The sequence below is a fragment of the Triticum urartu genome, chromosome 7 (genome assembly GCF_003073215.2).
Source record: "Triticum urartu cultivar G1812 chromosome 7, Tu2.1, whole genome shotgun sequence".
In the NCBI taxonomy this organism is placed as follows: Eukaryota; Viridiplantae; Streptophyta; class Magnoliopsida; order Poales; family Poaceae; genus Triticum; species Triticum urartu.
In genome coordinates this window covers 83719281-83737706 of record NC_053028.1, presented here as the reverse complement: position 1 = coordinate 83737706, position 18426 = coordinate 83719281, and the positions used below count along the sequence as shown (strand labels likewise).

General features: G+C 44.6%; 2 protein-coding genes across 3 annotated transcripts; one reads left to right on the top strand and one right to left on the bottom strand.

Annotated features, from left to right (window-relative positions):
* Positions 1-386: 386 nt before the first annotated feature.
* Positions 387-3390, bottom strand: LOC125522288. Of its 2 annotated transcripts, XM_048687360.1 has the most exons (5): positions 3219-3390; positions 2869-3008; positions 2703-2773; positions 2205-2441; positions 387-884 (listed from the first exon to the last, which is right to left on the bottom strand). In XM_048687360.1, the coding sequence occupies exons 2-5, from the start codon at positions 2934-2936 to the stop codon at positions 682-684; spliced, it is 579 nt and encodes a 192-aa protein (XP_048543317.1). In that variant the 5' UTR covers positions 2937-3008; positions 3219-3390; the 3' UTR covers positions 387-681. The 2 variants fall into 2 exon arrangements, with proteins under 2 accessions (XP_048543317.1, XP_048543316.1); XM_048687359.1 differs by having other exon boundaries at positions 2869-3390.
* A 5295-nt stretch (positions 3391-8685) lies between these two features.
* LOC125522287 (probable glutathione S-transferase GSTU6) lies at positions 8686-9846 on the top strand. The gene is made up of 2 exons (XM_048687358.1): positions 8686-9149; positions 9238-9846. Exons 1-2 carry the CDS (start codon positions 8826-8828, stop codon positions 9628-9630), a joined length of 717 nt encoding a protein of 238 aa, XP_048543315.1. The 5' UTR covers positions 8686-8825; the 3' UTR covers positions 9631-9846.
* The last annotated feature ends 8580 nt before the right edge of the window (positions 9847-18426 follow it).

Here is an 18426-nt window from a genome sequence, read left to right as displayed (position 1 = left end):
ACTCTTGCTAACAGGAAAGTCCGACCTTTTCAATCACGTACCATCTCCAAAGTGGTCTTAAAAGATAAATAGAATGCCCGTCCAACACTACTAAATAAGTGAGAGAATCAAGAACAACGGTACAACACCGATTCTATCATTTCATCCAAAACAAGCAAATCCAATCAAGTGAATTATATTGCCAGCAGAAAAACTATCTGCCAGATTTTCAACAGAACAAATTTTTAATCAGATCAGTCCAAGCTGCAATAAACTGCACCGCAACACACTATTTTTTCACTCGATTTGTGTGGAATTGTGAGCGGATAACAATTTCACACAGGAAACAGCTATGACCATGATTACGCCAAGCTATTTAGGTGAGACTATAGAATACTCAAGCTTCTGAATTAAGCTCAGTCGAACATGCTGAACTACCCAAAGCCCGCAACTAATAAAACACTCTGGTTTGAGAAACATTTCAAAATTTCTTCCTCAATCCAGTAAGTATGCCAAGTGAACATGATGTCCCGTAAGAATGTTCCCTATTCAGAATGGCTGACACATGCAAAGTAATTATGCATTACAGTAATCTGTGATTGTGAGCTATAATAAATTACACTTAAAAATGATGTTTCTTCGAGACAAAGTAAGAAAGCAACTAAAATCTAGTGAAGAGAAAGACAACAGTTGGATTGACGGTCACTTACTTGCAAGATGTCTATATGATAGCACCAGGGGAGAAGCACACAGCTGCAAGGTGCTTGTACCCAGCGGCGAGGCTCTCTGGCAGTCGGGACAGGAAAAGCTGCAACGGGATGACGACGGGGAGAGGATGGCGGCGTGGCCGAGGTTCTCATCATCTTCCTCAGTGCGAATGTGTGAAGCTCCGTGAAGCTCTCTTTCTGGAGGGTGAAGAGATACGTTGTCAATTCATCCTCGTGGTTTATCAGAAAGAAAAACGTCAGTAAGAACAGTACTGAATAATATCTGCATCATGCATCTCAAGAAAATAAAGAATCTTAGTCAAAACAGGAAACTATTGCTGCCATTTTTTAAAATTCAGAGGCACTCATGTAACCCTTAAGTAAACTATATGTTTTGTTTTGCCATTCTCTTTTTCAAATGCATCGAGACATTAAGCGTTTATATTTTCTTGGGAGGAAAGCACAAAGACTGCCCCAGCCCATAACTAATAAAATGCTATGTAGTTTCAGAAACCATGTGAACAGATCCTCTTGTGAGATTGACATCTACTACTATCGTAATCAGTAACACAACACGACTTTTTTTCTAAACAAAAACGACCATATATCAGCGACATCCTGCGATCCAGCACAAATTTTTTCAGAAACAAAGTCTCTAGGCAGTCGACAAGCAAGCATCTACAGTTGTACACAAAGGATCTCAAATTCTCAATTGACCTTTGCACTGCAACCAAACAAGATTTCATAGTGAGGCATGATGAAATCTATCATGTTACTCAATCTGAGTTATTGAATCTATAGGAACAATAGCATATCAGATTTTCATGGTCATATAAGATACTCTTGCTAACAGGAAAGTCCGACCTTTTCAATCACGTACCATCTCCAAAGTGGTCTTAAAAGATGAATAGAATGCCCGTCCAACACTACTAAATAAGTGAGAAAATCAAGAACAACAGTACAACACCGATTCTATCATTTCATCCAAAACAAGCACATCCAATCAAGTGAATTATATTGCCAGCAGAAAAACTATCTGCCAGATTTTCAACAGAACAATTTTTTCATCAGATCGGTCCAAGCTGCAAGTAACTGCACTGCAGGACACTAATTTTTCACTTGATTTAACTTCAGGGATATAATTTTGGTGAGAAGTTCAACTTTTATAGATCATTTTACAAAATGATTTTTAATATAATTACAAAGCAAGCTTCTGAATTAAGCTCAGACGAACATGCTGAACTACCCAAAGCCCGCAACTAATAAAACACTCTGGTTTGAGAAACATTTCAAAATTTCTTCCTCAATCCAGTAAGTATGCCAAGTGAACATGATGTCCCGTAAGAATGTTCCCTATTCAGAATGGCTGACACATGCAAAGTAATTATGCATTACAGTAATCTATGATTGTGAGCTATAATAAATTACACTTAAAAATGATGTTTCTTCAAGACAAAGTAAGAAAGCAACTAAAATCTAGTGCAGAGAAAGACAACAGTTGGATTGACGGTCACTTACTTGCAAGATGTCTATATGACAGCACTAGGGGAGAAGCACACCGCGATTGCAAGGTGCTTGTGCCCTGCGGCGAGAAGCTCCGGCGGTCGGGACAGGAAAAGCTGCAAAGGGATGATGACGGGGAGAGGATGGTGGCGTGGCCGAGGTTCTCATCATCTTCCTCAATGTGAATGCGTGAGCAGACAGGCGGGGGTGCACGATGATGGGGTGAGGACGGCGGTCTGACGAAGGTACAATCTACAATTCTATGTATAACTTGGACTGCAAATCGGACAAGCAATAGTTTCCTGTTTTGACTAAGATTCTTTATTTTCTTGAGATGCATGGTGCAGATATTATTCAGTACTGTTCTTACAGACGCTTTTCTTTCTGATAAACCACGAGGATGAATTGCCAATGTATCTCTTCACCCTCAACAAAGAGAGCTTCACGGACTAAAAACAGGAAAATAAAGGAGTGGCATGACTATGTACAATCTACAGTTCTATGTATCTGTACCATTTGCAGTGATGCTGAAGCTTTCCTGGCAGATTTGACAAGTAGCCTCACCAATCAGGTTGTGCATATCACTGAAGAGAAAAAAAGGCCATTCACAATGATGAATGGATTGATAGCCATCCATTATCAACCAATTAACATGGAAACACACGAAGATAGTACTAACATCCGGCATTCAATGCTGCTCCCATGATTGCAGAATGGGCAGGAAAAGACAGCGTCGAGCTTGTTCATCTATGTCATAGGGGTGGCTTAGCGGACGCCTTGCTCTTCCCCATGGTTTGACGTATCTCCTTCTTTCAAAATCTACAAAGGGAAGCAGTTAAAATCTTTAGTTGGTTAGTATTGGGAGCTCCATCACCCTGTCCCCAGGGTGGTGGGGTGCAGCGGCGGCGCCCGCTCTCTGGCGATGGCGGGGAGGAGAGAGGAGGGCCAGCGGGGCGCAGCAGCGGCACCCGCTCCCCAGCGGTGGCGTGGCGCCCGCTCTTCGGCGGTGGCGGGGAGGGAGAGGACGACCAGCGGGGTGCAGCAGCGGCACCCGCTCCCCAGCGGTGGCAGGGCGTGGGGGCGGGAGGAGGAGGCGTCGATGGCGGAGGGCCGGCAGAGGCGGGGCACGGGGCAGGAGGAGGAGCATTGAGGAGGAGGCGTGGATGGATAACTGGCGCGGGGCGGGGCAGTTTGGGTAGGAGGAGGCGTCTGGTTATGGGATGGGTGGTTTTCTTTTAATTAGTGATCGTAATCGGCGTTCGTAATTGTGTGGCTTGCTGTGTTAAACATCGAAGGATTACTGGCCTTTAGATGCTGTTAATGAACGTTCCAGATTATTTGGATCTACCCCTCTCTTCTTTTTATAGGGTTAGTAGATAGATTAAGGCAAACCACCTCGCGACTGCTCTGATTTGTCCTCACAAAGACCGCTCCAATTTCCCAATCTCTTTCAAGAACGCCATGGCCATAGCCGCCGCCCCCTTCCCGAGCTGGGTGATGATGGAGTACTTCATCTTTCGCAGGGACGACGACGAGTCTTTCCCAGACGACGGCAAGGCGCCCATCAGGGTGACCGGCACCACCTCATGGAACGCCCCCTTCCGCCTCGCCTTCTGCCTTGCCAAGCCGCCGCTCATCTCCCGCATGTACGCGCAGTTCCCCGGCTTCCCGGATCCCACGAAACAGAGGCCCTTAGCCATCCAGACGGCCCACCGCCATCTCTTCATGTTTCGCGTCGGTGCCTGCACGCCGGCACTAGGCGGGGTGGTGCTGCAGGACTTCTTCGTCTACAACGCCAACAACCCTTCCTCGCTCATAGCGCTCCCAGCTTGCACCGAGCCATACCCAGATTATTCCCACACTGATTGCCGCCTGCCTCGTCGACCTCCTGGCGAGAAGGAGGAGCGGCGGATGCTGACCGTCGGATCCATGGGCCTCTTGCGCCGAGGCGAAGGCGAAGAGTTTGCGGTGGCAGAGCTCGGCGTTTCCCCTACCCGCCATAATAAGGTCTATGCCGACGTCTGCGTGTTGTACTCAAGTAGTACATCAGCTGGCCTCGGACTTGGCGACAAATGGAACTCCATGCGAATACCAATAATTCTCGGCGTTGAAGATCCCGATGATGTCTCGCGGCTCTGTTATTGGCAGACCGACACCGTTATTCCCTTCAAACATTTCCTATGATGGATCGACTACTACCGAGGCATCCTCCTTTGTGATGTGTTTGCAGACGCCGGTCCCGCCGTCTCCTTCCTTCGGTTTCCCCTGAACAAGTTCCCTTCTACTCGCGGCAGGGAATCCAGCTGGGTGTATCGTGGTGCTTCAGTTGTCGATGCAGGCCGTGCACTCAAATTCGTTAATCTCGCCCGCAATGATGGGGTGCCAACCTGGGACGTGACCTGCGCGAGCACAAGAAGACCTTGCTGTCCGCCATCCAGGCCCTCAACTTGCGCGCTGATGCGGTTGGTCTCTCGCCTGAGGATTGGCTTTCTAGGTACGACTTGGAGGACCAGCTCACGGTCATTTACACCGACGAGGAGGCCTACTGGCGCCTTTGCGAATCCCAGAAATGGGTCCTGAAAGGTGATGCGAACATGGCCTACTTCCAGGCCATTGCGAATGGTCGGCGTAGACGCAATACCATTCCCCTTCTTTGGGACGGGGAGTCTCTGCTTCAGTCCCCCCGTGACATCAGGGCTCACGTCGATGGATTCTATAGGACCCTTTTCTCTGCCTCCCCTCGGGGAGGCTTATCTTTGGCCCTCGACTGCTGGACCAGCCGCCAGCTTGTTTCCGCTGAGGAGAACGCGGTCCTTACGGCCCCCTTTTCCGAGGACGAGGTTTGGGATACCATCCGCGGCATGAACCCTACCTCGGCCCCGGGTCCAGACGGCCTACCGGTGAAATTCTTCCAGTCTTTCTGGAATGTGATCAAACCGGAGATCATGGCCATCTTCGAAGAGTTCTATGTTGGGTCTATCGACCTCGGGCGCCTCAACTATGGGATCATCTCTCTCATCCCAAAGGTCCTGGGAGCCTCGGACATTCGTCAGTTTCGTCCAATCACGGTCATCAACGTGATTTTTCGGATTCTGGCTAAAGGGTACGCCAATAGGGTGACCCTCCTCGCTGACCAGATTACCCACCCCAACTAGTCCGCCTTCATTCAAGGGTGATACATTCTGGATGGGGTGCTAGTCCTTCATGAAGTCCTCCATGAGGTGCGCGCTAAACACCTTAAGGCGGTCTTCTTGAAGATTGATTTCCATAAGGCCTACGACACGGTCTGTTGGCCCTTCCTTCGGGAAGTATTGCTCCGTAAGGGCTTCGACGACCGGTGGATTTCCAGGGTAATGCAGATGGTCTCTTGCGGTTGTACTGCCGTGAACATCAATGGGGAGATCGGGCCCTACTTCCCCACCTCCTGTGGGGTAAGGCAAGGTGATCCCTTCTCCCCCTTCTTGTTCAATATGGTGGTGGACGCGCTTGCCGCCATTCTAGATAAGGCTAAGACTGCTGGCCACATTCAGGGAATCACTCCCCACCTGGCTGGCAGCTCCAGGATCTCCCTCCTCCAGTATGCCGACGACACCATTATCATGGTCAAAGGCTCGGAGTCGGATGTCGCCAACCTTAAGTTCCTCCTCCTCTGCTTCCAACAAATGTCTGGCCTTAAGATAAACTTCTACAAGAGTGATGTGATGGTGATGGGCTACTCTCCGGCCGAGTCGCTTGCCATTGCCAACCGGCTCAACTGCCGCCTCGGCGCCTTTCCCACAACATACCTGGGAACACCCATTAGCGACTCTCGGCTTACCGTCGCGGACCTGTGCCCGACCGTAACCAAACTCCAAACGTGCATCGAACCCTGGCAGGGTAGATGGCTGTCAAAGGCGGCTCGGACCATTCTCATTAACTCATCCCTCTCCAGCCTCCTCCTGTTCCTCATGAGCTTCTACAGCCTCCACGAGACCCTGCACCATGAAATTGCCAAAATTCAGTCCCGCTTCTACTGGGCCGGTGATCATAATAAACAGAAATACCACATGGTGAGCTGGCCTGACATCTGGAAGCCTAGGGATCAAGGAGGCATCGGGATCATGTGCTCCAAACGCATGAATATCACCCTCCTTTCCCGTTGGCTCTGGCGGATTTCGCAGGGCCAGGGGGGTCTCTGGCTTAACATCATTCGGAACAAATATTTGCGAGGCCAACCCCTCGCGTTTTGTCGGAGATCTGGTGGCTCTCAGTTCTGGCAGTCGGTCGTCCAGCTGCTCCCGGTCCTTCGCATCGGGGCATCCATCTCGGTGGGCTCCAGATCGGCGACTCTGTTCTGGTTTGACAGATGGGCTGGAGATTCCCCCTTCGCTGCACGCTTCCCCGACCTCTTCTCCATCGCGGTAGAACCCCTGATCTCGGTTGAGAGGGCCCTTATTGACCTAGGGCGCCTTGCTTTTCGGAGGCCCTTTGGCCCTCCGGAATCCGCCGCCTGGCGTGCGTTGCTGGACTGCGTTGCTCTTCACGAACCGGTGGTTGATAGTGACCTTGACCGGGTGAGATGGCGCCTCGAACCTTCGGGGCAATTCTCCACTAGGTCTCTATACCAGGCCATCGCTCCCTCCTCCGCCCCTCCTCCCCTTGTGACGGTGTGGTCCATCCGCCTGCCCCTGAAAATCCGGATCTTCATGTGGCAGTGGATTCGTGGTCGACTCCCGTCTGGCGTTGAGGTCCGCAAGCGCAATGGCCCGGGATCCGGCCTCTGCCCTCTTTGCGGCGTTCCCGAGGACTCGAATCATATCTTCTTCTCATGCGTCTCCGCGCGATTCGTTTGGAGTTGTTTCCGTGACGTGGTGGGCGGAAATTGGTGTCACACCAACTTCCCCGACTTATTTGACGAGCTCCAGTCCTCCCCCTTGTCTTCTCGCCACATTAGGTGGCTTGAGATCGGTGTCCTCGCTTGGACCCTATGGACGATCCGCAATAAGCTTGTGATCCAGCGCGTTCCTCTTCGACGAGCTACTGACGCTATCTTCAAACTGTCTGGTTTCTTGCAGCTTTGGCGGCCGCTTAGCCGCCCCAGGACCGCGACGCCATCTCAGCCTTCATCGCCGACCTTCGCTCGATGGTTGTCCGCCTGTCGCCGCCGCCCCCGCCGCCACCGCCGGATCCCGACTAGTCGGTTGTTGGGCCCCTGGGCCCCTGGCCCACCCGCCCTTTTCTTTTTGTTTTTGTCTCTTTCTTTTTTGGGCTTGTTGAGCTGTGCCCTCAGCAGAACCTTCCTCTTGTTTGTAAGGCTTGGGTGCGTGTGAACTTGTCCTTATTTGTGTGCTCTGTGGTGGTTTGCTTTATTTATAAAACGGGGCGAAAGCCTTTTTCGATAATGACGCGTTGGCTACGGACCACTTAAACCCGGTGCTGGCTTCACTATCACCTGCCACACCCTCGTGACCCTCACGTCGGGCCAAATGGTGTGGAACGAGGACTACAAGATCACCTCGGATGAGCTCTGGTCGCTCAACTCTTCTGAGTGTCTCCCTCGTGACATCCTCATGTTCCCTCAAGTGAACATCGACAACCCACATAAAGTGCACTTCCTTATGAGCGAGTTTGAATGGGCGCTCAAGAAGATGTGGGTGGTCGTCATTAACATGAAGACCAAGACCGTGGATTCATTCTCTAAATATATCAATGGAATGGAGGGCCTTGAAACTGACGACGGTGACTTAACAAGAAAAAGGTCCGAAGCACCCATGTCCTTTCTCCCCTGCGAGTTCTCCAAGTTCCTCCAACCCTCGAGTTGATCATCTGTTTGTCATTTATACATTATCTTTTTTAGAAACATTTAAAAAATTACCTACTCAATACGTTTTTGCTCGGTTGCATATTTCTTACTAGATACATACAAGTTGTTTATCCATTTTGTATATCTTGTTGGCATTTTAATCTTGTCCTCAATGCCTTCTTTTATACTCCCTATGTAAACTAATATAAAAGCATTGAGAACATTACTTTAATGATCTAGACGCTCTAATATTACTTTACGGAGGAAGCACTCCCCTGTTCCGTAATAGTTGAAGTTTCAGTTTTTTCTAAGTCAAGTGCTTGGACCAAGTTAATGGAGTCAGGCTCAAGCACGACTCTATATAATATATACTCCCACATTGCCCTGCACCTTGCCACCTTCAATCGCTTCCGCTTCAGCTTGAATAGCAATTTTTATGTGTGAAAGCTTGCCAGCTCCAGCTGCAAGAAACTTATGATTCGAGTGCGTGCGTGAAAAGTCCAATACGAGGAGAGAGTGTTCTTTCGGAGTACGTACGTTCCTCGTGGGAGCCTGCGAGATGGAGAAGCTGGCATACATGCATGCCACGGACCAGCAGAAGTTTCGCGCGCATGTACGTACCAGCAGACCACAAGTCCTACTCTTACTAGTGAAGCAACCGATCAGCTGGTCAAACATTCAAGTGGAAAATAACAAGTCCTACTCTTCAACCGATCTGGTCATGGATAAGTTCAGCATATACACACAGCTAGCTTCCCTTCAACACGAACACATGGGACAACCAAATTACTACTAGAGTTCAGTTCAGAACTTGGATCACACGCACACACAAGTAGTAGTAAGAGTACCACAAGATGGCCGGAGGCGAAGAAGAAGAGGTGAAGCTGCTGGGCACGTGGGCGAGCCCGTTCGTCCTGCGAGCGCAGCTTGCTCTCAGCTTCAAGGGTGTGAGCTTCGAGAACGTCGACGAGGACCTCGGCAGCAAGAGCGACCTCCTCCTGCGCTCCAACCCCGTGCACAAGGCGGTGCCCGTGCTCATCCACAACGGCAGGCCCGTCTGCGAGTCGCTGGTCATCGTGCAGTACGTCGACGAGGCCTTCGCCGGGCCGCCCCTCCTCCCCGCCGACCCCCACGAACGCGCCGTCGCCCGCTTCTGGGCAGCTTTCATCATGGACGAGGTGCACCGTTGTGTAATTACGTTATGGATGATGAAATTCAGCCAGGTCGGAGATGTTAATACATGTATGTTGGCGTACGTACGTGCAGCTGGTGGCGCCATGGCAAAAGGTGTTCAGGGCTAAGACCGAGGCGGAGAAGGCCGAGGGGATGGAGCAGACGCTGGCGGCGGTGGATGTCCTGGAGGGGGGCCTCAAGGAGTGCTCCAAGGGCGGGAGCTTCTTCGGCGGCGACAACGTCGGGTACGTCGACGTCGTGCTGGGCGGGGCCGTGCCGTGGGTCTACGGGACGGAGGCGCTCTCCGGTACGATGCTCTTCGATGCCGGCAGGGTCCCGCTTCTGGCAGCGTGGTTGGAGCGCTTTGGTGAGTTGGACGCGGCCAAGGCGGTCATGGCGGACGTCCCGACGAGGCTGGTCGAGCTCGCCAAGATGAAGCAGGCGGAGGCCGCTGCCGCGGCCGCAGCTGCGGCTGGAGATTGCTAAGCCAATGACGCAGCATCATCACTGCCATTGGGTTGTTAACATCTGAAGGAAGAACTAAGGAGACTTGTTCAAAAATAATTGGACGATTGTTTGTTGCAGAATGAATAATAGTTTCTCTATATAAAAATATAAGAGTGTTTAGATCACTAAGGAGCAATATATTTGTAGTGTAATTCACTCTTTATGTTGGTAATTTTTTCAGGCTTGACTCTATCCTATTTCAGTCAATACACTATTATTTCTACTTAGTTTTTTAAAAGACAGAATTTCTGCATTCATTAGTAAGAAAAAAGTTGTTTAGTTAATTAAGCAAAAGCGGGCGAAAACTGAAGTGTGCGGTTAATTATGAAAAGCAGACGAAACCCATCCCAATCACTGAGCAGCACACACAAGATACCCCAGGCACACCACTCCAAAGAGGGACTCGCCGAGATAGCACGCAGATGGCATCATCATCACTTACCCCTAAGAAGGCATCATCGCCATCCCTAAACTCTGAGCAAACAACTCCGACTTCGCCATAGGCGATTGCCGACTCAACCCACACTGTCATCTCATTGTCTACATAGCTAACATGTTCTAGTTTATTCAATATCTGATTCTACCTTGTTCTAGGTTAGGCAATATGTGAATATATATTCGTACTTTATATTTATGGATTATGTGATTACTTACATGACAACATGATTTCTTTTTGCAAGGTGACCTGATTTAATGGTGTTACTATTTTTGGCAATGTATGACTATTTATTGGGTCCGTTTAGGGCGCATCTGCATGTGGCATAATTAATCACTGATGATGACTCGTCATTTTCATGTCAACACTTATTTGACGCCTTAATCGTTGATTTCTTCGTTGTCGGTAGACAACCAGAGCAACTATCCAAAGGTTACCCTTTGCGGGGCTTCTGCAAGGGTCACTCACGCGAGCGCATCAAGTAGTGCGCCCAGCTGCCATTACGTGTCGCATGGTCGGCACTCTTTCTGAATTTCTATTTTTTTTGTAAAAGTTCTTTTGGGTTTGAATTTTTCTTTTGATTTTTTTTGGCTTTTCAGTTTTTGCCAGGTTTCACTATGTTGGAGAAAAAACAATTGCTTTGTTTTTTTGCGAACCACGGCTGTGCTTCTCCGAAAAACTGTGTGCTTCCATGAGAAGCATGAATTTGCATCTTGTGAAATCATAGATGTGCTTCTTATAAAAAATATGCTTCTTCTGGAAGAACATATTTTCTTCCATGACTGCTTTCACGAGAAGCACATGTTTGTTTCTCCAGAAAGAACAGATCTGCTTCCGCAAGAAACACACGGAAAAGGAAAAAACATGTGCTTTCACGAGAAGCTAAGATTTGATTATACAAGAAGGACAACTCAGGCCAAAATATGTGCTCCTTGGAAAGGGGAAAAGTGAAAAATAACAACCTTGCTTCTAGGCTCCGGTTTTTTCTTGTCTTTTGGTTGCCGTTTTTATTTATTTTTGTTTTTCTGATTTTGTTTTTCTTTCTTTCTTTTTTTCTTCTAGTTTTTCTTTTTCTTGTTTTGAAATAAGTTCATCAAAACCTATTAACATGGGGTCTTGTTTCAAAGATCTCAACGCGAGAAATCAAACGATGAAAATGGTTCGAGATTTGGACACATAGTTCAAGAGATAAAATATTTTAAACAAACAAATCTACTAAAAGAAAGGAGAAACATCCAGGATGCAACAAGTGGCGCACTTGTAATGCCTCACTTGTCAGCGTGTGAGAAAGTGATGGTAATCTTTGTAAAAAGTACTCCTTAACTAGTGATTTCAGTAGACAACGCACAATGGGATAGTTGCGTATGCTTCTTAAACAGGCTGGCCCACATAGCGGCGGTTGTTCTTCTGGTCTTGGAAACATTCCTGAATCTTCATTTGCTTTCTTTTTTCCTTCTCAGCTTTTTCCTGGTTTACTCAGCTACTCAGGCAAGTTTTTACTGGGTTGTGTTTCTTCGATTTTGGTCGGTGTTTATCTGTTTTTATTTTCTTGATTCATGTTCTTTCTTCGAAATCGTTTTCTAATTCATGACTTTTTTTCAAATGCACAATTATTTTTCAAATTTATGACCATTTTTTAAGTCCATTAACTTTTCTAAATTCACGCTTTTTAATTTGCAACTTTTTTAAATCAAGATTTATTTTCCAAATTTTTGAATTTCCCTATTTTTTTGTCAAAGTTTAAAAATGTGCTCTTCTTCAAATTTTGGTGTTTTTAATTTATGATTTTTTTTCTATGTCAACTGGCCAGGGAGTCAATGGTCCACCAGGTGAACTGGTCAACGGTAAACCGATCAACTGAGCGAACGAAAGGAGGCAACTGAGCAAGTGCTCACTGGTTGGGCCGGCCACCCCTGAGGGGCGTGCGAGCGCCGGTGCGCTAACTGGCGCGAAGACTATAACCCGCTTATAGTACGTATAGGTTTTGTCTCGCTAAAGCATTTTCTTCCCCCGTCGTAAACTGGGCCGACCCATTTCGTTTGTTTTTCAATCGCAGGCTACGCTCACATTTAAATTGAAATCATTAATTGAGGAGTACTCTTTTCAAAGATCACTCCCATCTTCTTAGGTTGTGACAAAGTGGCGTGCTGCATATGCGTCATTTGTCGTAACCTGGTAGTTTTTCTTTTTTCGTAGATCCGTTTATTCAAAATGTTTTATCTCTTAAACCGTGCGTCCAAATCTCAAACCGTTTTTCACCGTTGGATTCCTCGCATCGAAATCTTCAAAACAAGATCCCATGTTATTAGGTTTTGACGAACTTTCTTTTCCACGAAAAAATCGGACCGGGAGCACTGTTTTTTTTTCTTTTCAAAAGAGGCACGGCCGTGCCTCTCGCGAAAGAACAACTGTGCCACTCGTGGAAGCAAACCATGCCTCTTGCGAAAGAAAAAAGACACATTTTTTCCCGTTTACGAGAGGCACGACCGAGCCTCTAGCGAAAAGCACAACCCCCCCCCCCCCCCCCCCCCCGGAAGCACAACTGTGCCTCTCTCAAAAGGGAAAAAAAACAAAAAACACGTGTTTTTTTTGTTTCCAAGAGGCACGGTCTTGCCTCTTGCGAAAGCACAACCATGCCTCTTGTGGAAGCAAAACCGTACCTCTCGTGGAAATAAAAAGAAAACAGAAAACACATTTTTTTTCGTTTCCGAGAGGCACGACCGTGCCTCTCGCAGAAGAAAAAAACCTAGAAAACACAACTTTTTTTTTGTTTTCGAGAGGCATGGCCGTGTCTCTCGCGAAGCAAAACCATGCCTTTCCCGAAAGCAAAAGGAAAAAGAAAACTTGTTTTTCTGTGCAATTTTTTTTCGAATTTTATTTTTCCAAAAGCTAAGGATGACCGAGGAAAAAACAAAAAGTTGAAAAGGACCAGAAAAAATGGCATAAAAAGCCGTAAATGCGTGCAAAAAAATCAAAAAAATCCAGAGGGAGTACCCAGAAAATGACATGTGGCAGCGGCTGGCGCGCTCTCAACCCACCTGCAAGTGATCGGTGTGAGGCTTCCGAAGAGCACTCGTCAACTAGTTGCTCTACATTCAAACGCTCGCTATAGTTGTACCTTCGTTTGTGATGCAAACGTCGACAGAAACTCGATGACGCGAATAATTTTCCCCAATCTTTCACGGTACACTGATCTCAATTGTAATCTTTCCTTATCTAACTGCACAAATAATCAACCAGCAAAACAGCAATGAACAATGTAGAAACTAGGTTTACTATATGCAAACCTAATTAAACAACACGAGCACCCTGATCGGAAGCGCGTGGACGATCGTAGACGATCGGCCGAAAAATTTAGTAGCACAAGCTACCAACCTTCTCGCCAAGGAAACACAGAACCAGATCGATTCCTCAACTTGTCTCACATACAGTCATGGCCGCCGCCGCCGTAATCTGGCGTTTCTTCTGATTTAACTCAATGTAAAAAAAACCTATCCCTCGATACACAGCCGGATCGCCTTATATGTAGTGCACGCAGGCTCAAGGCTGCACCAACCTGGACTCCTATTACGACTTGAAAACTAATTGGACACAAAATCTAGTTAGACACGTACTGATACATGCACGTATCGTATACTAGTGACCATGGAAAAAAAACTCTCTCCTATCTTAACTAACTAATCAGTATTAAGCTAATACAAAATCCGGCAACGTTGATCACAAGATTCCAAAATAGTACTACTTTCCTTGTGTTGATCAGGTACGACTCAAAGGACTCAAATTGTTCATCAGGCTTTTGCATGGAGTCCTGAACTTCGGCTCAACTTCATCCGTTGGTGCAACTTGAACGGGAATTTCTCCAACAAAAGTACATGCCACCTTGTTACCATGATGGAACTTGCTCACGTGATGAACTGTCTGATTGATGTCATGAACAACAACAAATTTCTTTCTCTTCTGACGCAAAGCAGGCACTATATATTTCTCCTTTCTTCCCTGTTCAGCCTTCAAAATATCTGTTGTTATCGTAGTAGATACGGACGCATCAGTTTGACCTTTTTTCTTGTTCTTTTTTATTTCAGTTTTCTTTGTTTCTTTATGATTTCCTTTGGTTTTTCTATTTTCATCTTTTCGTTTACAGGCTCTTCTTTTTTCTATCTTTTTATCAATGATTTCTTGGTTTCTTTTTTTTTCTTGGCTTTTCCAGGTTTTTTTCCTGTTTTCATTTTTCCCTTCATTTCTTATAGCTTTCTTTGGTTTTCTATTTTCTTTGTTTCTTTCACGATTTTTACAAGTTTGTCTTTTGTTTCTTCGGTTTTCATTGTTTCTTTGTCAGTTTTTATTGGTTTATTGCTTTCCTTTCTTTTTTACTTTTTATTTTTTTCTTTGTTTCTTTCTTGATTTTTTTAAATTTTCTTTGTTTCTGTCTTCGGTTTCTTTGATTTTCACATGTCTCTTCTTATTTTCATCAACACATGTTTACATTTTTCATACACATTGGTACAGTTTTCGTGCGTATAAGGAATAATTTTTGTACATGTTTACATTTTCTAAATACATGATTAAAATTTAGAAAAATTATGTTTGATAACTAGTTTCTTCATAGACATTGTACATTTTTGGTATATATCAGTACCATTTCCAAATACATGTTCAACATATTTGAATTATATGACTACATTTTCATACATGATAAAAAAAATTAAAAAGTTTTTATGCCCAAATTTTTTAATACACGTTCTACCATTTCCTATACATCAAGAACATTTGTTATATGTGTTTAACATTCTTTTAAAATAAATCAAGAACATTTATTTTGGAGACCCTTGAAGCAATCCGATGCTCTGTCTTGCTTTAAGTGAGACATAGTCACGCCCGCTAACCAGCGATGAACGAGCCGAATAGGAGATCTATCTTTTACCCAGTTTCCTCCTCCTCCTAGCATCTTTCTTTTTCATTCATAGAGGGTGCCTCCTATTTGCCGCATCGAGCGGCAAATAGAGAATGCATCGCTCAAAACTGAGCGACAAGGGTTGGCCCACTTTTTGTGATGCATGCTGTCGTTTATTCGCTGAAGTTTTTTCATTTGTTTTCTGTTTGCTTTTATATTATTTTTTGTTCGTGGTTTTCCTTCTGGCTCTTCCTGGCTTTTTTTCATTCATTCATTGGAAATTGGCTTTTGTGTCTTTTTGTGTGTGAAGTTTCCCATTTCGGTTTTCTGGTTCGCCTTTTTCTTTATTCATTTTCAGATTTTTTTTTATTTTTTATTGCCCTTTTCAATAGTTTTTTCAATGTATGGTGAGCATCTTTTTAATGTATGGTGAGCAATTGTCAAATACACACTGAACTTGCTTTAGTATGTAGTGAACATTTTTTGATTACACACTAAATATATTTTCAATATACTATGAACATTTTTAATATGCTTTAAATAATTTTTATTAAACAATGAATATTTTATTATTATATGAAGAACGCTCTTTTATTATTCTTTGAAATTTTAAAATAGACATTGAGCATTTTTTAGCACATACAGAATAGTTTTGTAAAATATATTTTTAATATTTAAATAAGTCCTTAAATATCTACCTCTTGAAAACAACCACCATTTTTTGGGTGAAACCCGACTAAAGAAGGAGAAAATAATAATAGAAACCACTCACGGGCCATACCATTTTACTGGCTTCAGGCGGAGCCTCCTCCTCGGGCGTTGAATAGAAGCTCTCTTTGTTGATTATCTGTTGTAGTTGTGTGCTATGTCCTAATTGGACTGGACTTTTTACCTTTGTGTTGTCTGTCTTTGTGTTTTACCTAGGTTGTCTAGGCATTTTCTCTTTTTTGTTCTTGGGTGTGGGAAAACCTGGCAAAAGAGATATGGGCATTTTTTAATATATTTTTTGAACTGCAATATACATTGCATGTGTGTACAGTACACTACACATGCACGTGCCTTGCTTGTGAACATCTCACGAAAGAAACAGAGATACACTGATATCCATTCGGACAACGGCTCACAAAGAAAACAACAAGATCAAAATGGGAAATATAAAAGATGCTAAATAGCATAATTAAATGTTTTTTAAATATTAAATTAAAAACATTTGTGAAACTTAAAAATGTTAGTGGAACTGAAACTAGCTCGCGAATTTAATGTTCACCATGAATATAAAATGTTCATCACGCACTTTTTTTTCACATTAGTTGGAAAAAAAGTATGTTCAAATTGTACTTAAATATGTCCACCAGGTATTTAAACAATGTTCTTCTCGCCAAAATGGCCAAGATTGTTTAAAATTGTTTACCATCTGTTAAGAAAGGTCATCATGCATAATAGACAGCTTAAACTTATTCAAAAAATATTCATCCCATATTTAAAAAATATGTTACTTGTATTTAAAAATGTTAACCGTGTATTTTTGTATTGGTTGTGCACTCAAAATATGTTCAATGCAATCTAAATTTTTTATCACGTATGTATAAATGTTCAAGCTAGCCGCATTTGAAGTTGTAGTCGCATTGTACATGCAACTAGGTCGGGGCTGGGGAAGTTGTGTGTGAGGGTGGATATGCACCCCCCCCCCCCCGGCGCGGTACTGCTAGGGCGCTACAACTTACTTTTAGCAGTAGCGCTGATTTTAACCCGCGCTACTGCTAACATACATATCAGTAGGGTTGGTTTGCTAGCCGCGCTACTGCTACACCATTACGGCATTACCTAGTGCTACTGTTAATATTTTGTGTATTTTTCTACCTTGTATTTACGCTGTAATTGTACAGGTTTTATACAATACTCTCATCATATCATACACATACAATCTCATCATATCATACACATATTAGATTAAAGTGGACGGATCCAAGTGAGCACTTGCTTGCTCACTTGGATCCGTCCACTTTAATCTAATCTGTGTTTCTTACACAACTTCTGATATAACAACTCATCATCTGTAGACATATATATAAAATAAATCATCATCATTCTAGCACATGACAATTAAATAGTACTGCCCCTCATCATCATCTTAGTCGTATAATAACTCATCATCCGTAGTCATATAATAACTCACCATAAATATAGCACATGACAAGTTAACCAAACTTAGCTAATGGTTATCATCCTAGGTAATAACTCATCATCACTCTAACACATGACAAGTACTAGGTAGGATCTGCTTCTCTTTCTAAGGTAAAATAGCATAAAACAGAACAGCCCCTGAATCTCCATTATGGAGAATAGAGATCCACTTGTCTCCAATTTGTCGGCTGCACACCATGTTGCCTTCAAGTAGTTCCATGCGAACATTCATAACTTTTATCCATCCTTTGATTGTGAAGTCTTCATCTCTTCGCGGAATTGAGTATGCACTGCGGTGAACCGTAAGCAGACTTGGCCGTAAGCTAACAATATCCATGTCACCTTCCATATACATCATATGAGGCACACAATCCTTCGGGAGTTTCTGTTGAAGAACATAATAATAACATAGTTAGCAATGTAGTTTAGCTTAAGAAGAATGTATGCAAAAGATGCACTGGTAACATAATAGTAAAAAAATATCTTACCATGCTATTTTCCATGGATGGTACCGTAGTTCAACATGTGGACTAGTGGCACATATTGAGCATAACTTGGGTTAATTTCGTAATTGTTCTTGAAAGTCTCAACATCATTAATAAATGAGACACGATGATTTTTCTCCTCGCTTGTTAGTTCAGAGCCATAACTGTAGTAGGTATTGTCTACTACCTTCGGTACATCTCTTGAAGAATGGAAATAAGTTGTCTACTATTTTTAAATACAACAACAACAAAGAAGCCTCTAGTCCCAAACAAGTTAGGGTAGGCTAGAGGTGAAACCCATCAGATCTTGCGACCAACTCATGGTTCTGGCACATGGATAGCAAGCTTCCACGCATCCCTGTCCATAGCTAGTTCTTTGGTGATACTCCAGTCCTTCAGATCTCTCTTTACGGACTCGTCCCATGTCAAATACGGTCTTCCCCGACCTCTCTTGACATTACCCGCACACTTTAGCCATCCGCTATGCGCTGGAGCTTTTGGAGGCCTGCGCTGAATATGCCCAAATCATCTCAGACGATTTTGGACAAGCTTCTCTTCAATTGGTGCTACCCTAACTCTATGTCGTATATCATCATTCCAGACTCGATCCTTCCTCGTGTGGCCACATCCACTTCAATATGCACATCTCCGCCACACCTAACTGTTGAACATGTCGCCTTTTAGTTGGCCAACACTCAGGGCCATACAACATTGCAGGTCGAACCACCGTCCTATAGAACTTGCCTTTTAGCTTTTGTGGCACTCTCTTGGTCACAGAG

Bases quoted from the DNA above. Each gene is read 5' to 3' on its own strand.
- LOC125522288 (XM_048687359.1), bottom strand. From the start codon at position 2,936: ATGAACAAGCTCGACGCTGTCTTTTCCTGCCCATTCTGCAATCATGGG. The intron at 2,442-2,702 runs GTACAGATACAT...ATAGAATTGTAG, and splicing joins CTTCAGCATCACTGCAAATG to ATTGTACCTTCGTCAGACCG. The intron at 885-2,204 runs GTAAGTGACCGT...TTCACCCTCCAG, and splicing joins GTCATATAGACATCTTGCAA to AAAGAGAGCTTCACGGAGCT.
- LOC125522287 (XM_048687358.1), top strand. From the start codon at position 8,826: ATGGCCGGAGGCGAAGAAGAAGAGGTGAAGCTGCTGGGCACGTGGGCG. The intron at 9,150-9,237 runs GTGCACCGTTGT...ACGTACGTGCAG, and splicing joins CAGCTTTCATCATGGACGAG to CTGGTGGCGCCATGGCAAAA.